This window comes from Callithrix jacchus, chromosome 7, assembly GCF_049354715.1.
Source record: "Callithrix jacchus isolate 240 chromosome 7, calJac240_pri, whole genome shotgun sequence".
In the NCBI taxonomy this organism is placed as follows: domain Eukaryota; kingdom Metazoa; phylum Chordata; class Mammalia; order Primates; family Cebidae; genus Callithrix; species Callithrix jacchus.
The window spans coordinates 150,509,679-150,524,741 of NC_133508.1; the positions used below are offsets into that span (position 1 = coordinate 150,509,679).

Consider the following 15,063-nt stretch of genomic DNA (forward strand, 5'->3'; position numbering starts at 1 on the left):
AAATACCAAAGATAGTAACACATGCTGTTTATCACCATAAGTGATCTATAAGAGCAAACTTTATAATGTCATATTGTTATAATCTTATATTGTATTCTTTAAACTTTTAAGCAGCAGAAGTAGCTCAAATCACTGAAAATTTATGTTTGACACAGTTATGGCAGCAACTTTACAAATCAATTCCTTTAATTCACAACAAATATCTTCCACTGCTCAGCTGGGTTAGCACAGGCAGATCAGAGATGGTTTCTTGTGTGTTTTACAAATAATCTACACAAGTCCTTGAGATCATACTTACAGCTTTAACAAAATGCCCATGATTTCAGGAAGCTGGTGTGTGAGAACGGCTATCACCGCTGTAGAAGAGCAAAATCCCGCTGTGAAATGGATGAACAAAGGAAGCTCCTTCTTTGGGTAAACAGAAACATGATGAAAAGCTGCAATGGAGAATTGGTAAGAATCAATTTTATTTCCGAATAACATGTAAACAAGTCTTAATCTTTTCAAATGAAATCCTTTTTTAAAAACTAAAAAGTAAAAAAATGTTTGAAAGAAAAGTCTCTGGCTAAACAAGGTAGAAGATGGTCATCCATTATTTATCCCAACATCAACAGCGTATCTAAATAGCCAGACAACTGTGCTGGGTGTGGGAACAGGATGGCTTCATGGGAAAGGGCATTGATTACAAAGTCTTGCTGAGGTGATTCTGAAAAAAAACTTGTTACTTATTAGCTATGTGATCTTCAATAAGTTGCTAAACCCTCTAGAAGTTGCTATAGAGGGTTGTAATGATGAACATTTTAAGTGCTTAATAAATGTGAGTTGTAGCTACGGGTGGTGGCTCACGCCTGTAATCCCAGCACTTTGGGAGGCCAAAGCAGGAGGATGGCTTAAAGCCAGGCATTTGAGACCAGCCTAAGCAAAACATTGAGACCCCCATCTCTTTTTTAAAAAGTTAGCCCGACATGGTGGTGTGTGCCTATACGTAGTCCCAGCTACTCAGGAGGCTGGATGGGAAGATAGCTTGAACCCAGGAGTTTGAGGCTGCAGTAAGCTATGATCATGCCACTGCACTCCAGCCTGGGTGAAGAGCTTCTCTAAATACATAAATTTGAGTTGCTGGGTTTTTTTTGTTTTTTTTTTTTTTGAGACAGAGTCTCACTCTCTTGCCCGGGCTGGAATGCAGTGATGTAATCTTGGCTCACGGAAACCTCTGCCCCCAGGTTCAAGTGATTGTCGTGCTTTAGTCTTCCAAGTAGCTGAGATTATAGGCACAGGCCACCACACCCAGCTAATTTTTTGTATTTTTAGTAGAGATGGGTTATGCCATGTTGGCCAGGCTAGTCTTGAACTCCTGGCCTCAAGAGATCTGTCTGCCTGGGCTCCCAAAGTGCTGGGATTACAGGTGTGAGCCACTGCGCCTGACATTGAGTTGTTATTAATTCTTGTTCTTTGGGAGCTCAAAGACTAGTAGAAAGAGGCAGACAGGTCGTTGGAGATTTCCTAGAACCATAATTAATAATTTTACCTAGTTATTAATGTTTTTCTATATGTGGCATTTCATTAAGCACTGTAAAAACTAAAGTAGGTAGGCCAGACATGGTGTGGCTCATGTCTGTAATTCCTGCACTTTGGGAGGCTTAGGTGGGTGAATCACTTGAGGTCAGGAGTTTGAGACCAGCTTGGCCAACACAGTGAAACTCTGTCTCTACTAAAAATAGAAAGATTAGCCAAGCATGGTGATGCACACCTGTAGTCACAGTTGCTTGCATGGCCGAGGCAGGAAGATTGCAAGAACCCAAGTGGTGGAGGTTACAGTGAGCCAAGATCATACCACTGTACTCTATCCTGCCGACAGAGCAAGACTCCATCCCAAAAAAACAAAAACAAAAAAACTAAACTAGAAAATCAAAGGCCTAGGATTCTGACAATAAATTTTCTTATATTACTATATTTACACATGTACTCAGTTATTATTTTTCTAGTGATTGGATATTTTATTATCCATTATACTCAAGTATTTCTATTTTATTTGAAATTTGAAAATACTTCAATAACAATACTGAGCTGAGCCTATTAGAGTACCTAACATGCAGTAGGTGCTCAATAAATGTCTGCTAAACTCAGAGCTGTTCTGGGACTTCATTAGGCCGGGAAGTTCTCTGATTAGGGCTGGATGCTAACCCAGGAATTCCTGACGTAATATCCTGCATTAGTAAGGGATGACTAATTTTGTGCTGAACCAAGGTCAGCTATAAATTTCACTTTTAAAACATAATGATTCACAGAGATTACATCTAAGCTTCCTTCAACAACTATATTTTTATTTTTATTATACTATATTCAGAAAGTATATACCCAAACATAAACTCATTAAAAATCTAGAAAATTTCCAGAAACTTGAGCCATGTTTAAAGTAAAAGCACATCTAAACTGAATTTTGAAAAGTTAGAAACATTAGAAACCATACAGAACATTGTACTTTCAGCACCCAAAGAACCAGTCAGCAGTCCCCTTTGCCCTGTCCCTCAGCCGTGAGAGGCCAACTACTTCTTCCTAACTTCAAATCAAGAGAAACAAACCCTGGTATTCAAGAAGATGGGAAATAGAAGACAGCAAAGTTAGTGATATTAACTAACCTATATAGTACTTTATGTTTTATAAATAACTTTAATTTATATTAGCTCATTTAATTCTTTTCAATAACCCTAACTGATAGTAGTAGTAGTCTCACTTTACAAAGTAGAAAACTACATAGCTTTAGTAAGGAAATTTCCTAAAATAGGAGATTTTTCTACTGTAGGAGAGACCTAATTATTTCTTCTTGGATTGCTTTCTGTAGATTCATTTGTCAGTCAATGTTTGGCTAATACATCAAAATAATGGATGACTGACTAGCACAGAAACACTCCCTTGGAATGAAAGTTTAAATTTCATCACTGGCTTATAGAGAAAAATTTATCAGGAGGCATAAAAGATGACTAAATAGCTATGTGAACTAGGGCAATAGTTCAACTCTGAACTTATGAGGTCCATAAGCAAATTCCAGAATGTGGTAAGTCATATCAAGGTTGAAGGAAAATTAAACACAAAAAATATTAAGTACTCATGGGTATTAAAACTCCATATTATTAACATTTTGTTCATTCTACCACAGTCAGAGACAGAAAAAATATTCTTAGAACATAACATATAATCAAACAAACCCCCCAGCATACTCCCCCTCTCCTACCTTTGGAGTTTACACCCTATATGGAATTGGAATTAATAAAGGCTTGCCAAAAAGCAGTTTGGTCTTATAGCTTATGACTTTGATAACATGATAATAACTCTGGTTTTCTTCATATTACTATGTAAAATTGGCCTTATATTAAATAACCTGTGTAATAATTTATAAAGGAGGGCATTATTTTAGGCTAAATGTATTTTCTTAATATAATACATTCTTGCATATTGATGTTCCATAATTAAGGTCCATTCTTTTGCCTTAAATATACTTGTTCTTGTTCAAATGGAAAGACAACAAGAACAACTACCACCACCACGATTTTAGGAAGGAAAATAAAATTTCTCTCATTAATGACACCTTAATTGCTAAAGTCAATGGATTCTTCTTAGTGTTTACCTTACCTATTACCTCGGATATTCCTCCCACTTAGAAATTTCTTCTTCCTTTTAGTTCTAGGATATCTAGTTCTAGTTCTTGTCCTGTCTCTCTGACTACCTCTTCACTGAATCTTCGCCTCCCTTTCTGCCACTCATTCCTTAGATATTTTTGTGCATCCATGGTTCCACCTTCAGTTCAGTTCTCACTCTGTACAGTTTTCCTTAGTGATTTATGCCTAGGACTTCTTTTGCTATCTAGAAAATGATGACTCCCAAGTCTGTTTTGTGAGATGTACAGAGAAAGAGATATCAAGACCACTGGCAATTTTATTTACACAACCTAATCCTGTCCTTAGGCCACAGCTGACTGGACAAGGAATAAACACCTGAATAAATCTGATTCTCTCTCCCAGAAGTTTTAGAAGTATGATTAAGTCTGGGGGCAGTGGCTCATGCTTGTAATCCCAACACTTGTTGAGACAGGCAGATTACTTGTACTCGGGAGTTCAAAACCAGCCTGGCCAACATGGTGAAATCTCATCTCTAAGAAAAATACAAAAATTAGCCAGGCATGGTGGCACGTGCCTGTGGTCCCAGCTACTCAGGAGGCTGAGGTGGGAGGATCTTTTGAGACTTAGAAGGTGAGGCTACAGTGAGCCATAATCACACCACTGCATTTCAGCCTGCATGACAGAGTAAAATCTTGTCTCAAAAAAAGAAGAAGAAGAAGAAAAGAAAAAGTGCGATTGAGATATTAATCATTCTGTATTGTTTGCCTGAACTGACATGTAAACAGAGGGCTGTAGGGGCCTCAAATTTGGCCACATGTTGTCTATGAACGGAAAGCCAAACTGTAAAGAGATAGATATAAGAATAAAGCGGATACACTGAGAGAAACAGAAATGACAGATCACAGAAAGAGAAAATGGGGCTGGGGAGAGAGGAAAAGAAAGTGAGAAGAGGAAAGACCAAAAAAAGCAGCCAGGGACAGAGATATAGAAATAAGTGATTCCTGGAAATCCTAATGGCTTTCTAGTCCCCAGTTCTAGTCCCTTATAAAGTCCAAATATAATTGTTACTTTTGAATTCTCTGATAACCCAGTGTTCTTCCAACAAATTCCCATTTATGTTTAAGCTAGTTTGAAGTTGCTCCCTATTATTTATACCCAAAGTATGCTTATAACATTTACTCATTATAAATATTTTAATTTATAATATACATTATATATACATAATCTACAAATATATCATACATTAGAGATGTAAAATATAGACTTCTATGTATATGAGTGAAGTAGATTATACAAGAAAATATTTAAGCATATAATCTCTATATACGTACATATATATACACATATACAGGTATGCATGTACATATGGACGAGATGTTACACAGGCAACACAGTCAAGGCTTCAACTTATTTATTTCTCCAACCCCTATTCCCAAACCAGCTCCTACTGCTAAAGGATAGATTGACCATTCTCCAATTCATCCAAGTCAGAGAACTGAGAATCATTCTTGACCTCCTAGAGAGCCAGGCCCTCCCTTCGAGAGCTTTCTCTCTCTTTTTTTTTTTTGAAACAGACTTGCTCTGTCGCCCAGGCTGGAATGCAGTGGCCAGATCTTGGCTCACTGCAACTTCCGCCTCCCAGGTTCAATCAATTCTCCTGCCTCAGCCTCCCTGGTAGCTGGGATTACAGGGGCGTGTCACCACACCCAGCTAATTTTTTTATTTTTAGTAGAGATGGGGTTTCGCCATGTTGGCCAGGCTGGTCTCAGATTCCTGACCTCAGGTGATCTGCCTCCCTCAGCCTCCCAAAGTGCTGGGATTACAAGATTACAAGTGTCAGCTACCAAGCCTGAACTGTCCATCATCTTTTTTTTTTTTTGAGACAGAGTTTTGCTCTTGTTGCCCAAGCTAGAGTGCAATGGCATGATCTCAGCTAACTGCAACCTCTGCCTACCAGGTTCAAGGGATTCTCCTGCCTCAGCCTCCTGAGTAGCTGGGATCACAGGCATGAGCCACCACGCCTAGCTAATTTCTTATTTTTTAGTAGAGATAGGGTTTCACCATGTTGCCTAGGCTGGTCTTGGTCTCCTGACCTCAGGTGATCAGCCCACCTCAGCCTCCCAAAGTGCTGGGATTACAGGTGTGAGCCACTGTGCCAGGCTTCTTTTTTTTTTTTTTTTTTTAAGAGACACGGTGTTGGCCAGGCTGGAGTGTAGTGGCACAATTTTTGCTCACTGCAACCTACATCTCCTGGGCTCAAGCAATTCTCCTGCCTCAGCCTCCTGAGTAGTTGGGATTACAGGCGTATGTCACCACACCTGGCTAATTTTTGTATTTTTAGTAGAAACAGGGTTTCACCATGTTGACTTGGCTGGTTTCGAACTCCTGACCTCAGGTAATCCACCCGCCTCAGCCTCCCAAAGTGCTGGGATTAGAGGCGTGAGCCACCGCACCCAACCATCCATCATCTTTTTATCAACTTTGTTAGCACTTTAGGAGTTCAGAACAGGATGACAGAAAAAAGGTATTAATATCTGGCACTTTAGTTAAGTACTTACAATGTGCCAGCCATGTTTATAAGAATAAATTAATAAATTTGATTAATTTAACCAATATATATTGAATACCAATTTTTATGGTAACCACTATAAGAGATACAGGAACAATGGCCAGGTGCAGTGGCTCACGCCTGTAATACCAGCACTTTGGAAAGCCAAGGCGGTGGATCACTTGAGGCCAGCAGTTTGAGACCAGCCTGGCCAAAATGGTGAAACCCCATCTCCACTAAAAATACAAAAAATTTAGCCAGGCATGGTGGTGGGTGCCTGTAATCCCAGCTACTCAGGAGGTTGAGGCAGAAGAATTGCTTGAACCCGTAAGGTGGAAGTTCCATTAGCCGAGATTGCACTCCAGCTTGGGCAACAAGAGCAGAAACTCCATCCAGGAACAATAAAGAGAATCCTGACCTTCAAGGAGTTTACAATCTAAAAGGGGAGATTAAGAAGTAAACAAATATACAAAACACTTTGAGAAATCAGAGAAGGGTATTAAAAAAACAAAAAAAGCCAGGCATGGTGGCTCATGCCTGTAATCTCCGCCCTTTGGAAGGCCAAGGTGGGCAGATCACAAGGTCAGGAGACTGAGAGCATCCTGGCCAACATGGTGAAACCCCGTCTCTACTAAAAATACAAAAGTTAGCCAGGCATGGTGGCACGAACCTGTAGTCCCCGCTACTCTGGAGGCTGAGGCAGGAGAATTGCTTGAACCCAGTAGGCGGAGGCTGCAGCGAGGCAAGCGCCACTGCACTCCAGCCTGGGTGACAAGAACAAAACTCTGTCTCAAAAAAAAAGAAAAAAGAATTCAGAGAAGGAAGAGATCACTTAGCAGATAAAGGAAAATTAAAAAACACTAAAAGAAAAACACCAGCATACTCAATTTGCCATATTCTCTCCTACTAAATTTTCATTTATCCATTTAAACTTTTCAACAAATTAAGTTAGATGGCTGTAAACCTGCAACTCTCCTTCCTAGACTTAAGTTCTAATGGCTCAGTATTGTAAAAACTGTAGCACAGGCTTATATCATATAAGAAAACATGGTCCTAATGTTTATAACCTTTGGTATGATTGCTTCTCAGCTAAATCATAAAAAGAGAAGTTAAAACAGAAATTTACTAGTTTACAGAAAAAAAGAACAGATGATAAGGCACAAAGTGTAGACCATTCTTTTGAGAAGTCTGGCTTCCTAAAAGCAGGAACTAGACTGAAACACTACCAGCAATCATAATCCTACATATTTCTGGTTCTCCTTCTAGTTCTTTGACTGCTCTTGTTCATATCGTTCTTCTTCATAAAGATTGGCTGGGTCCTTTGCCTTTCCATTTACATTTTAGAATAAGCTTGTTACTTTTTTTTTTGCAAAATCCCTCCTGGGATTTTGATATGGATTGTATTGACTGTATAGATAAACTTGGAGAGAACTGTCATCTAAATAATATTGGGGCCAGGCACCATGGCTCATGCCTGTAGGCGCAGCACTTTGGGAGGTTGAGGCAGGCTCAAGATTGCTTGAGCCCAGGAGTGTGTGACTAGCTGGACAAGATAGCAAAACCCTGTCTCTACCAAAAATACAAAAATTGGCTGGGCTTGGTGACACACACCTGTAATTCCAGCTACTCGGGAGGCTGAGGCACAAGAATTGCCTGAACCCAAGAGGTGCAAGTTGCAGTGAGCTGCAATTGTGCCACTGCACTGCAGTCTGGGCAAGAGTGAGACTAGGTCTCAGATAAATAAATAAATAAATAAATATATAAATTTAAAAATTGGGTCTTCTAATCCATCAAGTGTCTCTCCATTTAGTTTTTAATTTCTCTCAGCAATATTTTACAGTTTTTAGTGTACACATCTTATATTTCTTTTGTTAAATTTATTTCTAAGTAGTTTTTCTTTTTGTTGATACTATGATTGGTATTGTTTTCCAAATTCCATTTTCAGATTGTTCATTGCTAGAACATAGACATACAATTAATTTTAGTATATTAATCTTATTCTACAACCCTGTTGAATTCATTTATTAGTTCTAAGAGTATGTTATGGATTTCTCAGGATTTCCTACATAGAAGATCATGCCATCTGTGAATGAAGAGAGTTTTACTTCTTCCTTGTCAATATGAAAGCCTCTTATTTATTTTCTTGCCTGGTAACACCAGCTAGAACCTCTAGTACAATATTGAATAGACGTGGTGACAACAGATATCCTTGCCTTATTCCTGATTTTAGGGGGAAAGCATTCAGTCTTTCACCATTAAATATGTTAACGGTGCGTTTTTCAGAGATTTTTTTTTTTAAATCAGGTTGAGAAAGTCCCCTTCAATTTGTAGTTTGTTGAGAGTTTTTCTATTTATCTTGAATGAGAGCCAGATTTTGTCAAATGCTTTTTTCCTGGATCTATTGTGCTTTATTCTATTAACACGGTACATTACATTTTCAGATATTAACTCAAACTTGCATTTGTGAGATAAGTCCCATTTGGTCATGGTATATGAGCCTTTCTATATGTTGCTGGATTCAGTTTGCTAATATTTTGTTAAAGATGTTTGTGTCTATATTCATAAGGGCTGTTGTTTTATAGTTTTTTTGGTACCATAAAGTTTGTGAAGGATTGGCATTGTTTCTTTTCTCAAGGTTTGTAAGACGACAGTTCTTTTTAGTATCTTTAACCTTGGTGTCCTTTGTTGCATCTAACACGTGTTTTTGCTCAATAAACTAAATTATACAACTATGTCCAGAAGTGGCTAAAATAGTATTTAAACAGTGTCTTGAATTTCAACCAAAGGTACTTTTAAAATGGAGAACACCATGATAAACAATCTAAACTTAAAACTATTTTTAAGTTTAGGAAAACTAAAATATTTACTTACGAGGTAATAGCTCTCTATCAGCCGTCTCTGTGCAGCTAGGATAAGGGTAAAATAGATGTCCTTTCTCTAATGGGTGTGGAATCATTCTAAAAGCTGAGAAAAAAAAGCATGTGTTGATACTCAAGTCTGTCTTATTTGCCATCCTATACTATAGATCAAAGCTATTCTGGAGATTTGGAAATTCATATAAAAATTTCACATACTATTTTATTTTTTAGTGAGACGTCTTAGATACAAGAAACAAAGTGAGCAAAATAATAAATAAGGGGAAGGATAAGATTTAGATAGTAGTGAATAGCCTAGTCTGGGTAGAGTAAAACCACAGGGAATAGTAGATGAAACTGGCTGGGTCCTTCTTTGCTTCAGTCTCCTCATTACAAACACAACTCATAATTCCAAAGCAGAATGAATAATTCTGCTTCTTACAGAAATCTTCATATGACTGCAATGTGTATAACTGTTTAGACATTACTATTGGCAACCTAAAATAGTTTTCAATGGCTCCTAACTTCACACATGAGTTTCACTAAAGCTTTTTTTTTTGAGATGGAGTTTTGCTCTTGTTGCCCAAGCCAGAGTGCAATGGTGTGTTCTTGGCTCACTGCAACCTCTGCCTCCCAGGTTCAAGTGTTTTTCTTTCCTTAGCCACCCAAGTAGCTGGGATTACAGGTGCGTGCCACCAAGCCCGGCTAAATTTTTGTATTTTTAGTAGAAACAGTGTTTCACCATGTTAGCCAAGCTGGTCTTGAACTCCTGACCTCAGGTGATCCTCCCACCTTGGCCTCCCAAAGTACTGGGATTATAAGCATGAACCACCACACCCAGCCTCACCAAAGCTTTCTATGAGCAGATCTTAATCTAGATCCAGGTCACCAAAGTATGGCCCTTTGGCCAGGTCTGGCCCACCATCTGTTTTTGTAAATAAAATTTTATTGGAACCAGTTATGCCATTCATTTACATATTGCCTAAGGCTGCTTTAATGTTATAAGAATTGAATAGCTGTGTAAAAGACTGTATGCCCAGCATCCCTCTCAAAAAAAAAAAACCAGACTGTATGCCCCACAAAGTCTAAAATAGTTACTATTTAGCACCTTATGGAAAAAGTTTGCCCACCCCAATCTAGATTATCACCAACTCCTCTTGTAGATTTGTTAAAGAAGAAATCCTTATTGATCTATTCCATTAGCTAAGTACATAAATCCTTAACGTTTTAGATAGTTTCTTGGAAACTGTGACTTTAAGCAAAATGTCATATAATAAAACCCATTTTACCATAGGCTAATTGATATAAACAAGAGTTAAGTTTCTTGGTCACAAAACATCACCAAACTTCTAAATAAAGATCCAAAACACTTATTAAACATTGAAATAAATGTGAGCTATACATACATTTAAGAAAGATTCATAAAAACAGGACCATTATTTACCCAATTATTTTAGTTCAGGGTCAAGCATGCCTAGAGCCTATCCTGGCGGCCCCACTGGAATGGACAGGATACCATTCCAGTATACCACTCACACACACCCCCACACTCACTCATACTGAGACAATTTAGACACACCAGTTAACTGAATGTGGACACCTTTGAGATGTAAGAGGAAACCCACACAGACATGGGAATACCTTGCAAACTTTATACAGACAGTGGCCCTGGCTGGGAATCTGGGTTTTTTGCTTCTGTTTTTTCTTATCAACATTATAATGAAATAATGTTGAATGAAACGACATTACTTGAGGGCCTGCTGTAGTCATCAAAATTGTGATAAGGTTTTTGTTTTTCCTTTTGTGTTTGGCTCTATAAACTTTTGTCATAATTTAGACTTTATTTTACCACAGTTATTTGTCCAAAGTCACAGAGCAATTTAGTGATAACACTAATAAATAACTGATCATGATTCATGAAATACAGTATAAATCATATGGTTGGGCACTATGGCTCATGCCTCTAATCCCTGCTCCTTTGGGAGGCCAAGGTGGAAGGACTGCTTGAGGCCAGGAGTTCAAAGACCAGCCTGAGCAACATAGCAAGATCCCATCTCCACATAAAAAGTAATAAAATTAAATAAAATCATGCACTTATTGAAAACCTATTTGCCAAGCAGAATGTGCCAGGCAGTGAAGACACATACAAAATGAATGAGACAGAATATCTGCTTTTCAGAAGCTTATGGACTACTGGAGAAAAAGCAAAAGTAAGTTGAATTACTCAAAGACATTCAGTTTCTCAAATATACAATCCCAATTTTATGAATATTTTCTTTAAAAACAAATACATATCTGTGTGTGTGTGTGTGTGTGTGTGTGTGTGTGTGTGTGTATACATATATATATGAGCAAGAGTCTTGTATGTTGCCCAGGTTGGTCTCAAATTCCTGGTCTCAAGTGATCCTCCCACTTGAGCCTCCCTAGTGGAACTACAGATGTGAGTCACCACACTTGGCTCATCTGTTGTATTATTGTCATTGTCAAGCAGAGTGTCTGGCCTTTAGCAAATGGTTAATGCAGAGGTTACCAAATTGGTTCAAGAATACATGAAGACAATTTTACTTGTTAATAGTGTGTCCAAACAACTTAAAAAATTTATGTTCTAATAATTTAGCAGCTATTTGGAAAATAGTATACATAAATTGAAAGAAAAAAGTCAATAAATCAATTTTCTGATTTCATTTTTAAATGACCATAATTTCTTACTAATGAAATACAGGTATGAGCCTATTGGACACTGCACAACTTCTAAAACTTGGAATCACATTGGACACTACCATCCTCATTTCCTATTTCACACTGATTTTTGTGTGGTACTTGTTTTAATCACAGCAACTAACAAAACTCCAGTTTTGCAAAGATATAATAATATTGAAAGGAATAGAGAGTGATCTAATGTTGAAACTGTGAACTGTCTGGAGCTAATAGTTTAAGTGATATATGACAGATGTCAAATTATTATTATCATTATTTTTGAGACAAGTTCTTACTCTATCACCCAAGCTGGAGGCTCACTAGAGCCTCAACCTTTTGGGAGGTCTCAGCTTCCCAAAGTGCTGAAATTTCAGGCATGAGCCACCGTACCTAGCCTTGAATATTGTATTATTGTGTTTCCACTGAAAATTTAAAATGTTCAACAGCACTCTTGTAAACTGCTGCAATATCCAAGGTACCTCAGAGTAAAGTTAGGGAATTGAGGGGGGCGTTAATCAATTTTAGTGAATAAGAACTGAATTTATTTTTGAATTTTTATTGATAGCTATGGTGTACTTTTCAAAATAATTATGTGAATCCAACTGGTAAAATGTTTTAATTAACCTTCTTTACTTTCTTAGTGGTTATAAGAAGCAACAATTAAGAGATCCAGTAATTAGTTTAAAACAATCCAATTTATTATCCAAAGAAGATTTATGAATGGCCAATAAACACATGAAAAGATGTTCAACATCACTTATCATCAGGGAAATGGAAAACACCACCACAATGAGATTCTACTTCACATCCATTATGATAGCTATTATTTAAAAAAAGAAAAAACACAGAAAATAACAAGTGTTGGCAAGGACGTGAAGAAATTGGAACTTTTCTGCCTTGCTGGTTGGGAATGTAAAATGGTGCAGCTGCTATGAAGAAAAATACTACTGAGCTTCCTTAAAAAATTAAACATAGAATTTTACGATCCAGCAATTCCATTTCTGGGTATATATCCAAAAGAACTCAAAGCAGGAAATCAAACAGATACACCAATATTTGTAGCAGCATTATTCACAATAGCCAAAAGGTAAAAACAACTCAAGTTTAATGGATATCTGTTCATTAACAGATGAATAGATAAACAGAATGTGGTATATACATACAACAAATTATTGAGACTTAAAAATGAAATTGTGACACAATATGAATGAATCTCAAAGATATCATGCTAAGTGAAAAAGGCCAGAAAAAAAAGAACAAAAATTATATAATTCCACTTACATAAGGTACCTAGTCAAACTCATATAGACAAAGTAGAATGGTGGCTGCCAAGGGCTAGAAGGAGGTGAGACTGGGGAGTTATTATTTAGTGGGCTTAGAATTTCAGTTTGAGATAATGAAAAAGTTCTGTACATGGATAATGGTGATGTTTGTACAACACTGTGAATGTACATAATGACATTGAACTATACACTTAAAATAGTTAAAACTGTAAATTTTACATATTTTACAATAAAATAAAAAATAGGTTGATATTAGTTATGAAAAAAATAGTTCCATGTCATATACATCTGAAAAGAAAACAAAACAAAAAAAAGACCAATTTTTAAAATATTAGAATAGTTCAACCACATTTAAAAGCTTGTAAGTCAAAGGGCCAACTTTTCCTTTTCTTTCCTTACAAATACGTAACTTGAATGAACATATAGCAGAATACCATAACAGTTTCTCATTCTGCTTTTGTGGGATCAATATAACATTATGCATTTCCACCAATAAACCAAATATATCACCACTGATTTCCATTCAAAATCAATCTGACCAACAAAGCTTAATGGAAACCAGACAATCTCATTTAAAAAGACTGCCTGTGAATGCAATGAATAGTTAAGAGAGATTAATGTTACTTTTGAAAAAGAATACTTACTGCCTTCCCATGTACACTGTAACAGATTAAGAGCACCTTCTATTCGCTTCCAGTGCTGAAGATGAGAGAAAGCATAAGCAATTGCTTCACTATCACCCCGTTTCAGAATGTGTTCTGGAGGTAAAATTAAACTTTTCATCTCTAATAAATACTGAAAGAGTAACATACGCACATATACACACAACAGAAAAAAGAAAAATTAAATTGTGTTAAATTCAAACACCCACAAAAATGTAGATTCAAAATGTTATAAAGTCAAACTGATTTTTAAAAAACTATTTGAAATGACATGAAGATTCTATTGATAACATGTGCATAAAATGCTTCTATATGCAAATTATAAAAACTAGAATATTTCTATAGGTAAAAATAAGGTAATAAGTGGATATGTGTGGCCTGGCTAAATACAAAATGGAAACTCAAGCTGAGGAGATAATGTGAGAGCAAATATTTATTTTTCCAAAGAGGAATTAAATGTAAAAATTACATATATTTTTAAATTTTATTTTTAATTTTTAATTAAGCCATCTCCTACTGAATGAAAGAACTAAATATAAAAATTATAAAATCCAGGCCAGGAACGGTGGCTCACGCCTATAATCCCAGCATTTTGGGAGGCCAAGGTGGGCAGATCACGAGGTCAGGAGTTCAAGACCAGCCTGAGCAACAGGATAAAACCTCGTCTCTACTAAAAACACAAAATTAGCCAGTCGTGGTGGCGCACACTTGTAATCCCAGGAGGATGAGGCAGGAGAATTGCTAGAAGCCAGGAAGTGAAGGTTGCAGTGAGCTGAGATTGTGCCACTGTACTCTAGTCTAGGAGACAGTGAGACTCCATCTAAAAAAAAAAAATTACAAAATCCAAATTTGGAACAATATTTGTGGCAACATTCAATTCTTTTTTCTCTTACATTTTATAGGTAAAAGAACATGCCTTAGAATTCATCCACTTAAAGCATACAATTCAAGGATTTTTAGTATATTCAGAGATATATCCAACTATCGCCAAAGTCAATTTTAGAACGCTTTTGTCACTTCAAAAGAAAATCCTGTACCCTTTAGTTACAACTTACTTCTCCCCTATTCCCCACACCCCTTAAGCAACTACCAACATATCTTATATCTCTATAAATTTGCCTATTCTGGATATTTCATACAAACAGAATCATTTTGTGACTGGTTTCTTTCACTTAGCATAATATTTTCATGGTTCACCCAGTTTATAGCATGCACTGGTACTTGTGCCTCATTCCTTCTTATGGCTGAATAATACTGCGTTGTATGTATGGTATATATGTTCTGTTTATCCCTTCATGAACTGACAGATATTTGGTTGTTTTCAGCTTTTGGCTATTATGAATAATGTTGTTATGAACACTCAGTTTCAGAGTGAATATTTGTTTTCATTTCTCTTGGGTA

General features: G+C 36.9%; 1 protein-coding gene across 31 annotated transcripts in view; it reads right to left on the reverse strand.

The window, feature by feature from the left end:
• ST7L (suppression of tumorigenicity 7 like) overlaps window positions 1-15,063 on the reverse strand; it is a 129,468-nt gene that overhangs the window by 56,852 nt on the left and 57,553 nt on the right. For 12 of the 31 annotated variants that reach the window (XM_078332762.1, XM_078332761.1, XM_078332765.1 and 9 more), the window contains 3 exons: window positions 13,645-13,795; window positions 9,037-9,129; window positions 299-437 (listed from right to left, as the gene is read on the reverse strand). In XM_078332762.1, the coding sequence (XP_078188888.1) occupies window positions 299-437; window positions 9,037-9,129; window positions 13,645-13,795 (383 nt within the window). Of the gene's footprint in view, window positions 1-168; window positions 438-9,036; window positions 9,130-13,136; window positions 13,289-13,644; window positions 13,796-14,077; window positions 14,483-15,063 lie in introns of those variants that run through there. The other 19 variants (XM_078332758.1, XM_078332756.1, XM_078332759.1 and 16 more) reach the window with 11 other exon arrangements.